Source organism: Cinclus cinclus, chromosome 18 (assembly GCF_963662255.1).
Source record: "Cinclus cinclus chromosome 18, bCinCin1.1, whole genome shotgun sequence".
Classification (NCBI taxonomy): Eukaryota; Metazoa; Chordata; class Aves; order Passeriformes; family Cinclidae; genus Cinclus; species Cinclus cinclus.
The window spans coordinates 13,936,494-13,957,681 of record NC_085063.1 but is presented as its reverse complement, the minus strand read 5'-3'; the positions used below and the strand labels follow the sequence as shown (position 1 = coordinate 13,957,681).

The window sequence follows — 21,188 nt, the reverse complement described above, 5'->3', positions numbered from 1 at the left end:
GCGAGCACAGTGGGTTAAAACACCAACACAGTAATGTAGGTGTGAGCAAATGAACCGTCTAATAAATAATTAACAATTAATTTTCTTCTGTCTTTTATCTTTACCTCTTTTTTTTTTCCCCTCTACTTTTCTACCCCGCACTTCTGTTTTGCATTTGCCATGTTCCCGCAATTAATTAACAAACAAAATCAAAGCGTGGGGTTACAAAGTTCCAGTGGTGAAATCCTGCTGGAATGGAAAGTTGTGCTTCTCCAATCCCATTAGTTTGTGCTGGTATCGAGGGCTGGCTGTGCATATTTTATGGAGCAGTGGATCCCAGCACAGCCCCGCTGCTGCCGAGCTGGGAAGCTTTGTTTTAGAAATCTCCAATGCGATGTAGCCGCAGTTTGTGTCATGTTATATTGTCATATGACAAGACATGAACCAATGTAAGCCAGCGGAATGCAGCACAATGCATTGTATGACTTACACCTTGTCAGGTTTTTTGGCTTCAGAAAGAGCTTTTTTCCCTAAGGTAGTAAGTGATGCTAGAAAAAAAAATCCCCTGTTACCTAGGAACTGACAGGTGCCCCTATTTTCTGACTATCCAAATTAAATTTAATCTGGATGTGTTTCCACACAGCAAATCTAAATGTTGCTTTACTTTTTGTCACTTCCCGATTGGAACATTAGCGGCCTGCTAATGTGATTAACTGTTTGCCTCAGGCAGCTCAGGCTGGGCTTTGTCCCACTGGACAGCTGATGAGCTCAGCAAAGTTTAAAGCTCCCTGGCTAAGAAGGGATCAGCATCTCAAACCTGTATCCTGGCCAGGGGGGCTGGAGCCGGCCGGGGGGGACAGGAGAGTCACTGAGCTGGGCACAGGCGCGCAGGGGTTGTCTGGGGTGCCTTATCTATCACACTCTGCCTTGTCACAAATGCAACAGCTCAGCACTCTGGGGTGCATAGCTGTGCAGATGGCCAGGTGTAAGGGCAACAGGTGTACACGTTACAGGTGTGTACGTGTACAAGTTACAGGTTACAGGTGTGTAAGTGTGCAGGTTACAGGTCATAGGTGTGTATGTGTACAGGTTACAGGTGTGTACATGCACAGATTACAGGTTACAGGTGTGTAGGTGTGCAGGTTACAGGTGTGTATGTGTACAGGTTACAGGTCTGTACATGCACAGATTACAGGTTACAGGTATGTATGTGTACAGGTTGCAGGTTACAGGTGTGTATGTGTACAGGTTACAGGTGTGTACGTGTACAAATTACAGGTTACAGGTCTGTACATGCACAGATTACAGGCTACAGGTATGTATGTGTACAGGTTGCAGGTTACAGGTGTGTATGTGTACAGGTTACAGGTATGTACGTGCACAGATTACAGGTTACAGGTATGTATGTGTACAGATTACAGGTTACAGGTGTGTATGTGTACAGGTTACAGGTATGTACGTGCACAGATTACAGGTTACAGGTGTGTAGGTGTGCAGGTTACAGGTGTGTACATGCACAGATTACAGGTTACAGGTGTGTAGGTGTGCTGGTTACAGGTGTGTATGTGTACAGGTTACAGGTGTGTACATGCACAGGTTACAGGTTACAGGTATGTACGTGTACAGGTTACAGGTGTCCACATGTCCAGGTGTGCAGGTATGGAGATGTCCCTGTGTACAGGTGTACAGGTATGAAATTGCACAGCTGTCCAGGTGTCCAGATGAACAGATGTCCATTTGTCCAGGTGTCCATGTGTCCATGTGTTCAGGTGTTCAGGTGTCCAGGTGTCCAGGTGTGCATTTATCCTTTTGTCCATGCGTCCATGTGTCCAGGTGTCCATTTGTCCATTTGTCCAGGTGTCTATGTGTCTATGTGTCTATATGTCCATGTGTCCATTTGTCCAGCTGTCCAGGTGTCCAGGTGTCCATGTGTCAATGTGTCCATCTGTCCAGGTGTCCATGAGTCATGTGTCCATGTGTCCATTTGTCCAGGTGTCCAGGTGTCCATGTGTCCAGGTAATCATCCCATGGCACAGCCCACTGCCATAACTGTTAATTTTTAATGGTATCTGCTGTGTGGGGCTATGTGGATTAAAAGAATAACATTTACTTGGTGTATTTCTAATTCTGGATGGTTGGTGCTAGCTCACCCTGCTCCTGGATTGCCTAAATCCCTCTAAAATCCCAACAATGAATGCTTTATTGCCCAAAACACCAAATTCCAGCAGCACCATATGCAGAGCACTGCAGAGAGCTCCATATAGCATTGCCTCTCCTGGCTGGGGGGAGGAGGGGGTGTGAAGAATTATTAAACAAATTATATCTGCTTCTTTGAGCAGTCACAGGGAAAAATGTCACCCTGGAGTTCAAAAGTTTCCTCTGAGTAATTCAGCATGGTTTCCCCTGAGGGGGACCCTTCCAACCTTTAGGAAATGTCCCCGCAGAGTTTGGTATGACAAAGATTCCATGGAATTGCTTCAGGATTCCACAATTTTTAAAGGGTTAATGCAGGGACCATGCACACTCCCTGTGTTCTGACTCTCACTCTGTTTTCATATGCAGCAGAAGAACCACACCATGTTCTACACCAAATTTCCTTCCTGGGTGCATTTTCCCCCTGGCAGCAGGAATTCATGTGTCACCAGTTAGATTCAATTCCTTCCTGGAATCTCTTACACAGGGGGATATCAGAGCACATAACCTGGTGTATTGATGGGCAATTACAGCATTATTTACCCAGCACACTTTTGGTCAAGCTGGAATTAGACCAACATCATTTAATTCATTGAAAGATTTAGGATTGGTTTTTTTAACCTGGTAAAAGTGAAAACTCAACAAATTCAATAAGAACATTTGGAGTTGTTCATGTCTATGTCTGAACTAAATGCCACCTCCAGGAATTGCTTGGACACCTCCAGGGATGGGGATCCAAACCTCCCTGGGCAGTTCCAAACCCTGAGCACCCTTTCCATGGGGAAATTCCTGCTGCTGTCCACCCTGAGCTCCCCTGAGGCCGCTCCCTCTGCTCCCGTCCCTGTTCCCTGGAGCAGATCCCAAATCCCCCCCGGCTGTCCCCTCCTGTCAGGGACTTGTGCAGAGCCACAAGGTCCCCCCTGAGCCTCCTTTTCTCCATCTGAGCCCCTTCCAATCTCCCTCAGGAATTCTCCATCCCTTTCCAGCTCCCTCAGGAATTCTCCATCCCTTCCCATCTCCCTCAGGAATTCTCCATCCCTTCCCATCTCCCTCAGGAATTCTTCATCCCTTTCCAGCTCCCTCAGGAATTCTCCAGCCCCTTTCCCAGCTCCCTCAGGAATTCTCCATCCCTTCCCATCTCCCTCAGGAATTCTTCATCCCTTTCCCAGCTCCATTCCCTGCCCTGGACATGCCCCAGCCCCTCTTGCAGTGAGGGGCCAGAACTGGACACAGCACTCGAGGGGTCCTTCACTAGTACCCAGCACAGAAACAACAACAAAAAAAAATCAAGTGGAAGTTTGTGGGAAATGAAGAATTAGTGCCACTAAAGGCTAAAATCGTCAGTATTTATCAAAAAGCAGCAGTGCAGCAGCAGGAAAAGCAGGATGTCGATATTCCTGTGTCCTGGCAGGTGACCGTGCTGAAGGTGGAGCAAATCTGTGTCTGCCCAGTAAATGCCAATTTATCAGCCACCTTCTCCTGGCCATTCCCACCCTGGAAATGCAGCGCCTCTCCAACTCTCCCCTGGCAAAAGCAATTTTAAAACAAAGCAGAACAAAGAAGAATGTGTTCCTGATATAATTATGCCTTCTGCAACTTAAATTCCAGGCACTCGGTTTCATCTCTTACTTAAATGTATCTGTGTATTTTAATAGGAACATTCAGCTATGCTTTTATTAATGCAAAAACATTAAAGCACTATCCCTGAATACTAAAGCCTTAAAGGGCCATTTCAAACAGAACCTGTCATAAAATGTGCTCTCAAGCGTGTCCCCTTTAAGAGATTCAAGAATTAAATGTTCCCGTATGTGAATTTTATTTTGTACAGCACATTTGCTTTATGGCTACAATTAAGTTAGATGTGCCGATAACAATGTCTGCTTTCCATTTTAAATCGCACATTTCAGACACTCTGCATTGTTTTATTATCTAATCCACATGCTTTTAATTGCAATTATGGTCCCTTATGAGTCCCCTGGGAGGGTATGATTGCAATTAAAAATGTAATTTAAATGTTAATTAATTACATTCATTTTCTAAACTGGGAAAATTTCATTTATTATTTTCATGTGTTGTGCACTTATCCTAAATGCGTTACCTTCTAAATGTTTCTCTTTTTTTTCAAATTAAGTGTTATGTTTATAAAACAGGGTGTTTAATACGCTTTAAAATTTTGTTAGGATGTTTATACAAATTATTACTTTAAATTAATTGTTTCCAAGCTCTGTGCTCAATTTATATTTGTCATGCAAGCCAGAATAGAGTTGGGGTTTATCTTCAGCTCAAATTATGCTAGCATGAGAACCAAAAAAGTTCATCAGCAGCTTGGACTCTTCCTGTGGGTATTCTTAGGCACTTTTTTGGGCAGAAGAGGATTTTTTGGGATGATTTCAGTGCCTTTGCTGATCTTCTTCCTGTGATTCAGTAGGAGCAGGGGAAGAGGCTGAGCTGTGCTGTGGGCAGGAGCAGCTCAAACCTCTGAGCAGGTTTTGCAACAAGTGTAACAGGCAGGGACAAGGAGCTGCTAAAGAGAATCAGGAATCTGATTCCTTAGAAATGATAAAATTAAAAAACATGCCATTAAAAAAAATAGTTATTTCTATCACTTCCATTTAAATATCTACCTGCAGTCCCGGTGGCCGTGAAAATCAGCTCTTACATGTGAAAATAGGGATTTGTAGGGAATCTCCTGACCTTAAGAGCCAAGGATTGTTGGAAAATTATCAGATATATTCTGAATGCTGAGCATCCAGTGTTGCTCTGTCAGAAACCATCAGTATTCCAGTGTTTGGGAAAAGAAAACTCCTTGAAATCTTCCCTGCACTGTCTGGCTCTGGTCGCATCGGCACCTGCAGACCTGAGCCTGGAGGAGGGGGCAGGAATCAGGTCCAAGCAGAAACCAAGTCAGGTACTGAAGGTTTTGAGTCACTGGCTTCTGTAATTAAAAACTGATTAAAGATATCCTGATCCATCCTTTCAGCTTTGCAAAATATATTCTCATTACAAATGTGTGGTCAGTTCATTAAAAAAAAAATAGAAACTAATTTATTTTCTCCGGGAGCATCACAGAACAAACCAATTAAGTCAGGAAAATTTGGAATTATGATGTTCTGATAGATGAGCAGCTCCTCTGAAGAGGGAGATGAAGCTGAAGGATACAGCTGAAAGATTTTTATTTTAAATACTGCTGCCAGTTGTGGCTATGCAGACACTCCTGTGGAAGGCTTTAAGCATTAAAAACTGGAAAAATATCTATTTTTCAGTGGTGCAAGGCTGTTCACACAGCCTTTTGTATTGATTTAACTAATTGCTTAAGAATTAGAAATGGCAAGTGTTTTCTGTTCAATCAGTGCTGAGGGTTGCAGGTTTCTCCGAGACAATCCACGGAGAGCAGGTTCACGCACGGGCACAGCAGGGCACGGAGCTGCTGGGTTTCATGGAGCACTTCCCAGCCAGGTGCTCACAGGAATTTCACCCAGCCTGGAACTGCTCGGGATCCCTGCAGTGCCCTGAGTGTCCCTCAGCACTTCCATCTGTGCCCCTCACCTTTCCCTGCCCACACTGCTCCTCGCAGCGGAAAATGGGAAGGCAGTGTAGCTTTCGTGGTCTCAACTGGGTCATTTAAACAGCAAAATAAAGGAAGAAAAGAGGAAAAAAATAAACAACAAAATAAATAGGAATCCCCCCTGCTTTTTAATTTGTACCGTTAATAACGAGGATATGTTAGTTAATTCATAATTAGTAGGGAAAGTCTGAGTCTGTTTTGCATCTTTGTATAGAATTTTTTTTCTTTAAGTCCTGCCCTCTCCCCTCCCAAAACACAAATATTTGTGAAGTGATAAAACCCTGTGAGTTTTTTAATTTTCATTGATCCTTGACTGCTCCAAAAACTCTTCTGTCCCAGTAATCCCAGTGACATCCAGGCTGCCTGAAGTGCCACAGGACCCCACGCACCCCTCACACGTGGCACTGCCCCACTCCAGCCAAAACCTTCCCCTGCTCTGGGGCCTCCTCAGAGCTGCACAGCTCTGGATTGCTGCATCCATTCAGGGATGCTGCAGTTCATTTTGTGATTGGAGATCAAAACAATTACCTGCCTCCTGATAACCCTCATTGACTATCTATAGAGAGAATCAGCTCCTAAATAAATTACTATTGTACTTTTAAAGCTGTGCATGACATGTCCTACTTACTGCATGACCCAGATAATTTCCATAAATTAACCTCCTTTGCCTTCCATTTCCTCTGCCATCCTGCTGTTACCTTCCCACAACTTCTCCATCACCAGCAACTCATCCACTGGATGGAGAAGACAGTGATGCTGTGCTGAGTCTCAAAGTGACATTAAGAACTTACCTGCCTAAGTGTTCATTTGCATCTTGCTCACTAGACTTGTCATAGAGCTGGGGAGATAATATATTATGAGATGTGTACTGAATTAGCTGTCAATTGTAGTGAAGCTCTCCCTTAACTGTGTGAGAAGAAAGCTCTTGAATGAGCCTCAATCTTGCCTTTTTTTTTTTTTTATTTCAGCTGAGATGTTTCATTTTAGTCACCCAACCCCAGCCAATTTTATTAAGTCTGCTGTCAGCCGTGACCCCTGCTGAGGACTGGCAGGGCTGAAATAGTTATGCTGCCTGATGTCATTTTGGCAGCTCCAGATCCCACTCCTGCTTAGGCACCGAGGGCTCTGTTCCTCAGCTGCAATATCAAGTAAAAATGGATAAAAAGCCACTCTGCGTCCTCAGTGCTCTGCGCTGGTTGAACCAGAGAGGGAGGCTGTGGGAGGGACCACAGAAAGGAAAGGTTTCCAGACCTTGGAAAGGTTTGGACGGGCTGTGGGAGCAGCTGGAAGCACAGAGAACCTCAGTGCATTGGAAGTTTGGTCTGGGCAACGAGTCCCTGCTTGTGCTGATGTGGAGTCAGGGCTTCTCCCACACCCATGGAGCATCACCCGGTGCTTCATCACCGCTGCTTCCAGGGATTGGCTCGTCCTGGGAATTCCTCTGCTGTGCTTGACAAGCAAAAAGAGCAAGTCTCGTTGTCTTCTTTGGGTGCAACCCCTGCTTGTGCATGGGAGGGGCTGGCACAGGGCAGAGCCCCAGGACAAAAGCGCCACAGACTGGTTTTTGTTGGAGGTGTGCCCGGTGCCAGCCTCCCTGGGCACCCCTGCCCGGTGACTGCGACGTGGGAATGGGTGCACCGTGTGCCCCAGGTCCGTGGGATGCCTTCACATCCTGCACAGAAGGGTAGTGTGGAAAGGGAGCCGCTAGACCTCAAACGTGGAAACCACAACTGTAGCTGCCTGAGACCACAGCGTGTTACATTCTTTACACGCCAAAGAAAGTTTAAATCCTGCAAGAGTCATGCTTTATCGTCAAGGTAACCAGAATAGGTTCACCAACAATTTACGTGGCTCTTAAGTCTATTTACATGCTTGTTTACTTGGCTTTTCTCTCCAAGGAAGAAAGATGTTACCGTAGCAACTGGGTCCTGGCAGGGTGCTCGGGCTGCCGTGCTGGGGAGGAAGGAGCCTCTGCCAGGGCTCACAGCCCCCTGGGCACATCTGCCCGACCCCAGCCCGGGCACCGCTCGGGACTTGGCTTCTTGAGCTGCATGTGGCATCCCAGAGGAGCGCTGAGATGTGTCTGCGCCTCCTTGGCCTCGGGGGAGCTGTGCCAGGGCAGGGATGGGGCAGCAGGAGGTGGCAGGGATGCGCTGGGAAGGGAGGAGAGCTCAGCCCTGCTGCACCTCAGGGCGCTGCTGGCCCCTGTTATGTACCAGGTGTCACCAGGCGTCGGCAGAAACCAGCCCACCTCTGCCTTGGGATCCTGCCTGTCATGGCAGGAAAAGGTTAAACAAAGGAGATGGATCCTAGGATGGGATGTAGGGACGTGCTGGGGTCATTCAGGAGTCATTAGCTCTGTTTGCCAATTAGGACACTTTGCTGCTTCTCCTCATCTGTTCCTGCAGTTTTGTTCTTCATCAGCTTCTGCTCCGCTCAGCAGCACGTGCAGAGGGCAGGGGCAAATGAGTGCCCGCCGTCCTTTCTCCTTCCTTGCTTTTCTTGCCACGGAAGATTCTGACCTGACCTGCTGCCTGGACAAACTCCCCAAAGTTCAGCACATTCAGTCACTGCTCAGTGTGTGTTTGTGTCCTTGTTGTAACGGTGTTTATGGGAGAGTTGCTTCATCAAATACCCTCTTTTTCTTTGCTTTCTATTCTCGTTTTATTTTAATTTGATAACTGCATGGAGACTTCAGTCTGACTGCAAGGCAACTCTTATTCTAGAAACTAATTCAATTTCCTTGAATGATCAGGGCCAGATTTTTAGGGTAGTTACACATCTTGAGAAGAAATCCTAGTAGGATTTTCAAAAGAACCTCAGCAGATTAAAGCCTTGATTCTTTTCTAACCTGATTAAATTTTTGTAAAATTGCTCCTAAGACTCCATCTTCACTTCAACCTTCCTACTTACCTTTGAAAACTTGCCCTTTTAAAAAAATACATTATCCCAACTCCCATTTCTCAATTCCATTTCCACCCCTTTTCCAAAAATCCTGATGTGACGTCCATCTCCACTCTTGCTGTGCTCTTTAGAGATTTTTAATAATGTGACTTGCATTATTTTCATGTCTGTTAATGTTTTTATTCATTACATTACTGCTCTATATAAATTTAATTTATCTTGCTCTTCCTTTGGAGCACAATCCCAACATGCTGTTGTCAGCCCAGCTCCTACAAAACAGGTCTGTTGCAGTATCCATCCTGCAATATTGTAATAATTAGTGAGCAATATCGATAATAACTTCTTTTTACAGCTTTTTAGCACTGAGATATTTTCCTCCCCTTGAGCCTGAGTGTGAGGCAGACTAATGACCTTGTTTCTACAGCAAAAGACTTATAGACCTGGCGTTTCCAAACCATTTCTCAGCCTCTTCCGGAGGGTGACAGGTATCCTTTAGTCTTGGGGAAAACCTCCCGTCCAGCCTGGCACTGTCCTGACCCTCTCCATCAATTCCCAGAGCTGGGAGCAGTGGGATGAGGAGCTCCCTCCTGCACAGGGAGCTCAGGGGCTGATGTGCTGCATCCCGCTCACAAATATCCATTACCCAGCAGAGGAGCTGGGTGTGCTGAACACAGAGCTCCAGGAAAGCTGCTGACTCCTCCGTGTTTTGGGGTGAAGGGATTATTCTGGTTTGCTCTAAAATCAGTATGAAGCTTGGCCTGTGCCTGTGCCTTGCTCCTGCTGTGAGCAGGTTGTCGGGGCCACACAAGCGCTCGGATTGCGCCGCGCAGCTCCCGCCGCGGATCTGGCACTGGCAGCTGGTGCCTTTCCACGAGGAAACACTCGGAGCTGAGGGGACATGTGCACAGCATCCTGTGCCTCCTACCCTGCTTGTCATGTTCTTCATCCAAGGCAAGTCACTCAGCCAAGCAGAAAGCAGCCTAATCCCAGCACAGACTGGAACCTTTCGGAGAGGATCCCTGCAGAACAGAACAGCCACCAGCACTGCATGCAAGAGTAAAACTCCAGAGACAGCTGGGGTTTTTTCCTGAAATCGTGTAGCAGTTTCTCTCCTGTTTCACTCTGCCTCCAGAACAGGAGTGGGTGTGTTTACTTACTCAGGCACTAATGACAAGCAATAATAAAAACCATTTCCCACCCAAAAACTCCAAGGGTTTAGTCAAAGCTATTTAAAAAGTGACTCCCACTTTTCAGGATGTCAGGGAAGTGAGTGGCCCCAGCTATGTATTTGCTTCTGTGCCCAAATTCCATTAACTGCCAATCCCCAGAGCCCCTCCTTCCCCACTCTTTATAAGATCTTACTATAAAAAGGGATTTCCCTGGGTTGTGTCCCACTCACTCAGCCATGCATGGCACTTTTTAGGGTATCCTTCAGGACCACTTGCCTGATCTCCAGCTGCTCCTTTACCTTTGTTGCTTTGTTCACACTTTCTCTTCTCTGACTCATTTTTCGGTTTGAAGTTTCCAAGGCAATTCTGAGCACACCCAGCCCCTTTGACAGATCTTCCCCTTTGAAAGCTGGAGCTGGCAGTTTGGCACAGAGGGACCCAGCAAAGCTGCACATCAGCTGTGAGGTGGGCAGGATTCCAGTGCTGGAGCCTCCTAGAGATTCCCATCCCGGCAGCTCTGCCTGGGGGTTACACCCTGCAGGACTTGGGGTGGGGCTGGGTATGGCCTGGGATGTGTCTGGGAGAGAGTTTGCTGGCACACTTGCCAATGGAAAGTTGTTTTGCCACCTCGGATTCCCCTGTTGCAAGTTTTTCTCTGTCGGCCTTTCCCTCTTTATGATCCTTTTCCAGGGAAGTGGCTATTGCTGATGCTGCTTTGGAAATAAATGTCAAGGGCCTGTTTATCCAGTGCCACTGAAGATGCACCTTCCGCTGCAGGTGTGCACAAAGGTGTGACTCATTTTCTCAGCATTACAAAGGTTTGAAACCTTTTCTATTCCTGCAATGAGCTCAGGCCAATTAGTAACCACAAACCTTGTGATACATGTATTTCCTTGTATGCTTTCCTTTTACTGAGGCTGTAAAGAAGCCCAGGGATGGCTGTTCAGGTCTAGAAGGGGCTCAGAAGTCATTATCCTCTTTCTAGTGCTGTGGGTGACTCTGTGGGCAATTCTGTCCCTTCTTTTTCACTTCCTTGGCTGTACACGTAGTCTGGAGATAACTCCTGTGTGACTTGCTCCCTTCACAAGTCACCTTCATGCCATCACCCCTTGCTTTTTCCTGGCCAAATGGTGTGGAAGTGGAGGAGTGACCAGTGCTTCCAAGGATGGCTCAGAAGTTTCTGTGGCCAGCTGTTCCAGCGCCCTGCCTGACCTTCACCAAGCCTTGGCTCTGGCTCAGTCTTCCCATCTGTAAAGGGATAGGAACATTTGCAGAGCATTTTGGATTGTTATTAATTCTTCATGGAGTCTGCAAAATGTGGTGAACACAGAGGTGCTATAAAAGTACAAAGTATTTTTGTTATTAAACTCTGGAGGTGGAAGTAGCTGGCCCACAAGGAGCTTCCTCCATCAGTCCTTCAGTATTTCTGACCCAACACAGAATTGTCATCCTGCTTTTGCACAGGGTCAACGGGTGTGTTTTAAATAAACCCGAGAGCTGGAGGAGCCCCTTGAAAAGGAATGAAGCTTATGACATCTTAAATTTCTCTGATTTCTCTCAGTGTAAAGCAGAATTTCTCTGCATGGCGGTTCCCCGGCAGCTCTGCCAAAGTCACTTGCAATCGGCCCTGTCCTCTTACCCTCCAATAAACAGGAGACACAGCCCCACTATAATGGCTTGACAATACTTGCACACCCTGGGGTTTTGCTGCTCTCATGAAGGAAAAAAAAAAAAAAGAATGTCATGGACAAATGAATGTTGACAGTGGCCATACCAAACAATTCAAGGAAAAATTGCAGTTTTATCCGTATTGCTGCTGCCTTTGTCAATACTTTAAAGATGGTTCTTATTTCAGAGCAGGTATTGATTGTGTATAGGTTGGGCCCCTGGTTCCATTTGTCATTTCTGATATTATGGCGTGTTATCGTTTAAAGCTGTAATGGGAGAGGTGGCTGAGCTCAAAGCAAGCTGGTTGTCTGAAGCTTTGATAAATGGCTAGATGGTCTTCGTTTCTGCAGCAGTGAGCAGTTGGCTGCTATTTGCTTTACCTTTTATCCAAGAATAACTGTGTGATGGGTTCTGGAAGTGAGCAGTATCATTTTGTCAGATGTGGTTCAGAACTAGCCGGGTGGTCCTAGCAAAGCAGCTGAGGGATTTTTAACACCCGACAGGATGTGAGCAAAGGCCCTGGATAAATCTGAAACAATTCTGGCTCCACATGGCTGCTTTGGTCTAAAAGTTCTCAGGGTTGTTTTTGAAGGTGAGAGGACAGGAAATGCTGGGGGGTGGGGAGGGGTGGTGCTCTAAAAGCAGTTCTGTTCACAGGGAAGGATCTTAGCACAGAGATCACAGGACAATAGGTGGATTAGATTTCTTTGATGAACTTACAAACTCGCAAATTTTTTGCAGATCTAAATGAAAGATCTGCTCTTCAGATGCAGCCAATGGCCCCACCCCAGGCTGTGCGATGTGCTGGGAGGATGCAGCGCCGGGCAGACAGGGAGGCAGCACACTCTGCATTCTTTCCCTCTGCATCACGCACATTTTCCGAGGTTTTGGTATTGCTTTTGTGAAATCATATCTGTTTGTCAAACTCACAGTGGAGCTGGGCTCCACTTCAGTGGAATCACCAAGATCTGGAAATGGCAAATGCTCCCTTTGCCAATAACAGACAGGGTGATGCCCTGGCCTTGCAGAACCCCTTCCAGCACATTTTGGGTCACAAAACTAAGAAGACACCTGTGGATGCTTCATGTCCTGATTCTCTTGAGTCAGGTTTAATGTATGATTTGAGTTTAGCCTGGTGCAACACCAAGGTCTGCTTAAATTTCTAAACCTGTCCCAAGGCAATGTTTCTCAGTAAATGTAGGCAGGAGAATGCACTGAAATTCTCTCCCTGGTTTGATAACTCAGCTGTAATAACTCCACACCCATTGCCAGCGTGGTTGGATGAGGGGAGTGTTCAGTGCAGTTTTGGAGCTCTCCTCCAGTGCTTCTGAATCAGCAGCAGAGTCTTTACAGGTTGGCTCTTGAGCCTTCAGTACCTACCCTTCATTAACCTGATAATCTATGAGACACTGCTCCCTGTTCCTGCCTGGAGTAGATTGAAATGGGAGCTCTTAATCCTGCCACTGAAGCTGAATTGCTCGGACAAGTAGCAGCAGATTGATTCCAGCACTTCTTTCAGAGAAATCACAAAAGGCTGTTCAACCCCCAGAATAGCTGCAGCTCCAGTACAGCTCCCAGCACTGAAGGCGGGGGAGCTCTGCCTTTGTGTCCAGAGGAGAACAGAAGTCACCTTTTCTGGCATGGAAATAGAAACAAACAGAAGGGTTAGAAGTCACTCCTGCAATTCTTGGTCCTACAAGTAGCACAAAGGTTCTTCAAGTCCCTGTTCTCTGTGAGATTTCTGTTAGCTCTCAGCTTGTGATAAACCGTATAATCTGCAGGGAAAGTTGATGTGCATTTGTAGGACTGACAAGATAACAAGGACAACGAGCAAATAGAAAAGAAACCAGTAAGTTGTTAAACCTATGCAGAAGATATTTGGTCTCTGTAAAGTAGGAACCACACTGAACATGCCCCCTTCCTCATGAGCCAAATCCTGGCTTTGGGGGCTCTTTGGGAACGTTTAGTTCACTCTGGAGCCTCTCTTTAATTGTGCCTGGAAAAGCGTTGTCAGAGGAAGATTGCAGTGCTCAGTGCAGCCCAACAAATGGGTTGTGCTCGTAGTCTGTCAGCGTGACATCACCTCAGGAGACCTGGCTCCTCTTTTCTAGCCCAAACAGGATCAGATAATCATCAGTGGTGGTGTTTTGTGTAACACCTCACACCTCCTGTAGGGCTGCGTGTGCTGTAAAGGTCACTTTGCACTCTACACACAGACTGGTTGTGTCCCTGGCCAAAACATCCCTGCTCAAAAATCTGTGCCTCTCCGGGCCCCAAAGATGACTGAATTTCAATGAGGCTTTATTCTTCAAAATGAAAGGTGCTGTCTAACAGTAAAATATTGTTCTATTAAATTCAGCCCATGGCAGATCCACTACTGAGGGCTATTGAGGCAAATAAGAGCAGGGTGATGGCAGTGTGTGGTCATAAAGTTGCAATATTCAAAAATGTAGAAAAAGCAGGTTGTCAGATTTCAATAAAGCAGTGGAAATGAATAGATACATCTCAGAGCTGGTTGCTTCCTAGTGGGATGGAATTTGAATAATAATATCACACTTGAACCAAGCTGGGGCTGGATTAATGGCTGGCAGAGGCTGAGCTCTGGCCTGGTGGGGCTGCAGCAGCAGCACCACCCCTGGAAGAGTTCTGATGACACCCAGAGCACTTCTGCCTGTTTGCACACAGGACAGCAAAACCAGGGCACGAGGAAAGGGGGAATTATTGCTTTAAGCTGCAGTTTTCAACAAAGAAATCTCACCATTCCGAACTGTCTAGACCTTTAAAAATAAAAGATGTGCAGTATTTACAATGCTCTTCAGTATTCATGAGGCTTTGCTGCTTGTTGTAAGGCGAGATGAAAACAATACTCAGTAGATTTTCATAAGTGACATGCAACTGTAAGATTGATAGATGATGTGGATTTAATGTATGTGGAGTTCAGCGCCAACATAAAAGCTGTGATGTACCCAAACACAGGGTTTATTAAATCCCTGTTTCCTTAAATGATCATCCAAAGCCTTTCACACTTTCTTCCACCAGAAAATAAAGGAAAGAAGGTAAGAAAAAAGAGAAGAGGTAAAAGGGAAAAAAAAAAAACCCAACCAAGGGATTCCCCTTGGTTTTGGTAGAGAATTACAATATCGGAACTGAAAGAGACAAATATTTAGACACTCTCTCTGCATAGAGATTAATGTGAGAGTCAGAAATACATGGAATCCACTTAAATTGATGTGATTTAGTTATGAATGGTTAAACATAAGTATTCTCTGTCAAATGCCAAAACCTATTGTATTAACTCTTCCCTCTCCCCAGCCCTCCTGTGGCCTCTAAGCCTACCAAATTCTTCCTAGAGCCCAGGGGTCCTCTGTGCTTTGGGGACAGGGGACAGCACAGAATCCCTGGTACCAGTCTGGGCGAGTCCATGGCAGCTCCTGGGATAGTCCTGTTCAAAGAGGGGGAGCCAGGGCACAGCAAACTGCAAACTGCAAACTGCAGCCTGCCCTCCTTGGGCACATCTGGGACAAAACAAACTTGAAACTGTCCTGTCCTCACCGCCCCCCCCCCCCCGTGAGCACATCTGGGACACAACAAACTGCAAACTGTCCTCCATGAGCACATCTGGAGGATGCAGGGCTGGAGCTGTGCCTCTCCCAGAGCCAGCACTCTCCTCACACACCCTGGTCCTGTCCAGGCCTGTAACTCCACTGCTGTAACCTCAGGAGGCATTTCCAGGCATTTTCCTCTGACACAGCACTTCACCCTCAGTCTGCCACCAAGGCAGTTCTTTTCCCTCCCATCCCAGCTTGGCCCATCAGCTGCATTCCTGGGAATCAGGAGTGACTTAGACTGCATCCCAAATCCTCTGGAAGCTGATCCCTGAGTGCTTGGGGGTGCAACACACACACACACACACACACACCCACACACACACACACACACACACCCACACACACACACACACACACACTCCTAGAGAGCAGCTGTAACACCCTCTGCATCCTCTACAGCACTTTGTACAAAGGTGTGCTTGCTTCTTAGTGGAACATCTCACTTGGTTTCAGGGTCATTTCCTGTGACAGCTCCATGTCTGTCTTCTTTATCACCTCAAGATTTAGCAAAATGATATAATTAGGATATCTGTGCTCCTTCACCCAGGCAGCTGCTTTGGAAATCAGGCCACTTTAGCTCTGTTAAAGGAGCAAACTGAAATCAGACTCTCTGCTCTGGCCCAAATGTGACTTTTTTCGGGACTGGAAATCCTGCTGTTGTGTTCAGCCCTTGTGTGAATCATTTACTGTGGATTGATTAAGGAGCACTAGGTCGGGTTCTGATTTCCATTATTAAAAGGTGGGATATTGTTGCTGTGCCATGGGAATTGTGACCAGAAAACCTAATAGAGACTGAACCTGGATAAACCTGATACCAGTTGCCATCACCTCTTTTCCCTCTGCTTCTAAACCTGTTATTTTCAGGTACTCTCCTGTTTCCAAACAACATTTTGAATTGCAGCTCTTCTCTGCCTTGTTTCTTTTTCTTCCTTAAAATAAAAGATACAGGGTAATTTTCCCAAGTCTGACAATTTCATAGAATCATGGAATGTCCTGAGCTGGAAGGGACCCACAAAGATCTTCAGAGTCCAACTCCTGGTGCTGCCCAGACCCCCAGCAATCCCACCCTGAGCCCCCCTGGCAGCTCTGCCCAAACTCTGCTGCAGCTCTGGCAGCCTCAGGGCCGTGTCCATTCCTTGGGCAGTGCCCGGCACCCTCTGGGAAAGAACCTTTCCCATTATCCGACCTCAGCTTCCCCTGGCACAGCTTCGTTCTGAATTTTTTCACTCCAGCAATAGGTTCCACTAACAAAGCTTTCTCAGGAGCTACTGACATGTTTTTTTGTAAAACAGACGAAGAATTTAAATCAAAAACTGAGGGTGGGAGAGGGGACAGAAGTGGAAGGGAAGGAGGCAATGCATATCCTTTTGAATTTATAAACAAGTTCAAGTAAGTGATTGTGTTCTCTCCCCTCTAACTGCTGGTAAATATCTGAGGAAGTTGTTTGTAATAGAAATGTTTATTGGAAAAATAAACTTCAGCAAATACTTGAGGAAAACAAATGGCAGATCCAATAAATCCAATATGACTACACATTTGCTTTAGAAATTTGAAACCAAGCTCTATTTCATGCATTCCAGGGGAAAAAACCTCCTGTGTACCTGGTCCAAGCGAACCTGCATCAAAATGCTCTTTGCATTATGAATCATCTGCAGAAAAGATTTTGAATTACAAATACTGTTCTGAAGGAAACCTGCAAATTGTAAATAAGGAGTTGAAAATCATCCAATGATTTCTGCAGTGCACTTCTCTGGCTTTGCTTCCTGCAGAGGGGTGCTCATGTTTGTGAAGTCTTTAGATTTTCTGTACAGGTATGTGCACATAAAAATATTCATGATCACCTGAAAGACTGGGAAAGGAGTAGAGGAAAAGGAGAGCTAAGCCAGGCAGAGGGAAGAATGGGAAATATTTTGTGCAAATGAATAAAGGGAATTTTTTTATTGTTGTGCTTTCTAAAATAGGCCCTGTTGTGTCTCTCAGCTGTTCATGGAGTTGCTGCCTCTGGTAGAAGCTGCTTTCCTTAACCAACAAAAAACTGCTTAGTGCTGCTTGTCCTCTTTTGTTTTGTTTTTATAATTGAGTTTTGCCATGTGTGAAATCCCAATATTTTCTTGAAACCATGAGGATTAAATGCTTGACAAATCGGAAAGATTTGGGAAAGGCACAAGACTTGGAAAAGTTGGGAGTTCATTCCCTGGTGTTTTCTCTCACATGAGCACACAAACTTTTTTAGATCTGTGAGCTTCTTTTGATAAGATTAAGCACAGTGGGGAATGAGCATCTCTAAGCCTTTCTCTTCTCTCCATAGATTCTTTCCTTTAATATTTCAGTTCTATACATATCTTTAGTCTCTTGGAAATGGCTTTTTTGGGGTTTTCTCTCCCTTCTTGTGCAATATTAAATGTACTGCCCTTGTGCCGGCTCTGAAAGGGGAAGGTGATGGCTCTGCTTTTGGGAAGGAAATCATTCAGGTGCTGCTGATGTTTGCAGATGGGCAGGTCGGGAATCCCTGCGTATGAGTGGGCACAAGTGGCACCTTGAGCAATGATCTCTTCCTCAGGGAATTGGAGCTTTCTTCTCACCCCTGCTGTAAATTCGGGAGCCGTGGATGGATGTGCTTCTCTTTCAGCACCTTCCTGTCACAGAGCTGTCCCGATGCACAAACGCATTCCCCTTTCCCACACCCATCACCCCGGATCTCCGGGAACAATCCCTGTATTTCCCCCTGCACAGAGATAATAACAGCCTTTCCTTTGTTTTGCCTGCGGAGATTGGCATCTCTGCATCACGCAGCCAGCCTGGAACAACAGAGCTCTCACCTTGCTGGGCGGGGGAGCTCTGACAGTGAGCTGAAATTAAGAACAGGCACAAAAAAGGAAAGCTGGGTGCTAAATACCGAGGAGGTTATTCTGTGGGTTTTGTTTCCCAGAAGCACATCCCAGCGAGGTAACCTCTCCTGGAACTTCGATTTGTGATTTCCACGAGGCTCCCGCAGCCTTTGCCTGCACTGAGGTGCCTACTTGGAGTTCGCTTTTTTAATTAAGGCTCTGTATTGTAACTAGTCAATGTACATTATTGGGAGAATGAATGTCAATGCCAGTGCTTTTTCTTTCTCTCCTTTATCTTTGTCAATGATTCAAAGACATGATTTATGGTTAGTCTCCGTCTTTCAGGATCATCCATCAAGCGCTGGTTTCACTACAGGGCTCCAAGTTGTAAATCATGCAGAAAGGCTGTCACTCATCTCATTTAACCCTTTACACACGGGGATGGAGGAGGCGGGCTCTGCATCTCACAGCTGCAAGAAAGAGCAATAAAATGGCCATAAAATTGATGAAGTTAGACTAATCTACACCATTAATTGTTCCTTGTAATGCAATAATTATTATGAGGGACAATTTAAAAACCAGGGCAAGACTCCACCCTCCAAGTTCATCCTGAGAACCTGGAGGACTCCAGGGCTCCATAAAATGTGTCACATTTTTGTTTTCCCTTTTGAGCCCCTTTCAGATTTTTTAATGTCCATTACAGACGTGAGCCGAGCTTCTCTTTAGAATCAATCACAGGCTACTTCTGACCATGACCTTGCAGCGACTGAAGGAGTGCAAAAGCCCATTAGCAGCTGCTATTTTCAGCTCGAAATTAACAGTTCTTTTTCTTCTCTCTCCTTTTCCCCACTCCACCCCTCCTTTTTTTTTTTTTTTTTTTTTTTTTTTGGACAGGAAGACAGCAAAAAATGAAATGTGTAAGTGACATGGGAGCCTCTGCGCTTAGCCTTGTCTCTCAGGCTTGAGGGCTGGTGACAGCTTTGGCCAAGTGGCTGATGGCTCCTCCTGCTGTCCCCTGCCAGCCACGGCCACTGCTCCCAGTCACACCGAGCCCCAACTTCCAGACAATGCCTCCACCTGCTCCCAGCACAAAGCCAGGGAGACTGGCATTAAATAATGAGGTGTCTTTCTTTTTTATCTTGCGGCTTTATTTTATTTTTTTTTTTGGGGGGGGGGGATCCAAGTGTTGGAACTTGGTAATGGAGGGTTATTAATGAAAAATACACGTTTGGGGTCTATTTGTTTCGATTCTGTGGTGACTTGATGGCAATTTTAGCCCTGAATTATGTATGGCTCTGTTTTGCCTAGGCAAGCTGATACAAACAACAAATATAGTTAGAAAAAGATATATCAGTAAATAAAGTGAAAGGTTGTAAAATATGAATGTTTATCATCCAGACGGTGCAGCTTCTCTTCTTTTTTACATGAACTCTACTTGAGATGGTATTTAGGAGCTTGGGACTTCTTCTATTGCAGCAATCTCTGCAGCTTGTCACGAAAACAAATGACACCAGAGGGAACCTTGTCTTACATTGTATTCTTTTGCATGAACCTCCATCTTCTTAAGGTGCTCATAATTTAAATTTATATCCTGATTTATTGGAAGATAAGATTCTACCCTTCTTCCCTCACAGAGCAGTGCTCCTTTTAGCCCAGGCTCCTTCCCCTTCCCAGGGAAGCTCAGCCAGCTCCAGGAGGGCAGAGGGCAAGGGAGGGAGGATGGATCCTGTTCCAGCCCTCTGGAAGGGCACGGGGAGCTGCTCCCAGCCCATTCCTGCTCTAAGGGATAACAGCTGCCACTGCTCCCAAGCCTCGGCAGCCCCCAGTTTGTAAACTGGGACTTTTCTGCATCTTACACAGCACCAGGCTGTGAACTTGGGGGGAAATCAATTCATCAATTGTCTGATGACGTCAAGAGAAACTTTGCATCCTCCATCCAGGAGATCAACTCTGGTTTTTAAAGTATCATCCATTGTGAGCATGGTGATAAACTAACACATGTTTTATTCTGGACTAAAGTCTCATCCCACAGGGATCTCCAAGAATTTCTGCTGCTAAAATATGCCATAGAGGAAATTACAATTTTAGCATCTCTCTGCAGTCTTAATTAAAACTGTTCTTCTGAAATAAAGCTATGGTGTCTAATTACCAGAAAGCTGTCAGAAAGTAACTTTGAAAAAACCTGTGTCAAAAATGAGTTGGGAAGACTGGAAATATTTATTGAACTACAAGTTTACGGTGCTGGATTTTTTCTTGCACATAACGAACAACATTACTGCTAATTCCTGTCTCTTAGTATTCCACCTACGAGATAAGTTCCAGTTCCAGTCCCTCTTCACCAAACAGTTCCTTTTTGTCCTTTTTGACATTTGATAGGTTTTGCTTGAACAATCAGGGAAGGTTCCTTACCATTTTTTATCTTGTACATTCACAAAGTACCTGAAGTTGTTTGTTTGTTTGTTTTTTGTTTCAGTGTATTCCACATCACAAAACCCAGTTCTGGTACAAATGTGCATTTTTCCCTTCAACAGCAGCAGAAACACTGCAGTGCAACACTCCCAGTTATCCTGCAGCAGATCAGGAATTCTCTCTTGGAGATGCATTCCTGGCTCCTGGGGTTTTGCCCCGGAAAAGGCTGGAATTAAAACAGAATCTGCTCTTTTGATTGGCAGGAGCTGGGCAGAGGCTGTTGTGGCTCAGGTCTGCCTGGGTGAGCCCAGGATGCTCAGCCAGGTGTGGTGACCTCTCCTTAGCCCAGGGACCAGCCCTGAGCCCAGGGGTTTGGTTTTGTTCCCAGCTCAAAATCCCTTTGCGGAGATTTGCATCAGGTTAGTAAAAAAATAAAAAAACAAACCTAGGAGAGGTAATATGATGAATGCTGACAGGTACATTTGCTACAATTGATTAAACACTTTTGCCATCCTTAGGATTTTCTTTCCCCGCCTGGTGCCTTGCAGAGAGAGAGGTGTGAGTGACTTTGTCACTGACATTAAACACTTGTATGTACTTGGAGCTGCAAAATGTTATCCCCAGAGTTTGTTTACTCGATCTGTATTTCCAATCAGTGCAGAAGGTTTACTAAAGCAGTTCATTACTGATTTATTTATGATGTATTTAGATAGCAAATATGGTTCTGTCAGCAGTTGCTGGCTAAACAGTGTTGACAGACATTAATAGCATATGGTATAGGAATGGAATTATGATCTTTAAGAGTCTTTGTGTCTCAACATACATTTACAGTTTGCATCTTTTCTTAGGTAGAGGCAGAGAACTT

At 45.5% G+C, this 21,188-nt stretch overlaps 1 protein-coding gene across 1 annotated transcript in view; it reads left to right on the top strand.

The window, feature by feature from the left end:
• The first annotated feature begins 418 nt into the window (after positions 1-418).
• TSHZ2 (teashirt zinc finger homeobox 2) overlaps positions 419-21,188 on the top strand; it is a 37,736-nt gene continuing 16,966 nt past the window's right edge. Inside the window, exons 1-12 of the mRNA XM_062504971.1 lie at positions 419-428; positions 993-1,022; positions 1,069-1,181; positions 1,228-1,294; positions 1,348-1,430; positions 1,553-1,636; positions 1,885-1,995; positions 2,542-2,623; positions 4,940-5,080; positions 5,538-5,628; positions 9,432-9,592; positions 10,163-10,270. Coding sequence (XP_062360955.1) covers positions 419-428; positions 993-1,022; positions 1,069-1,181; positions 1,228-1,294; positions 1,348-1,430; positions 1,553-1,636; positions 1,885-1,995; positions 2,542-2,623; positions 4,940-5,080; positions 5,538-5,628; positions 9,432-9,592; positions 10,163-10,270 — 1,081 coding nt within the window. The remainder of the gene's footprint in view (positions 429-992; positions 1,023-1,068; positions 1,182-1,227; positions 1,295-1,347; positions 1,431-1,552; positions 1,637-1,884; positions 1,996-2,541; positions 2,624-4,939; positions 5,081-5,537; positions 5,629-9,431; positions 9,593-10,162; positions 10,271-21,188) is intronic.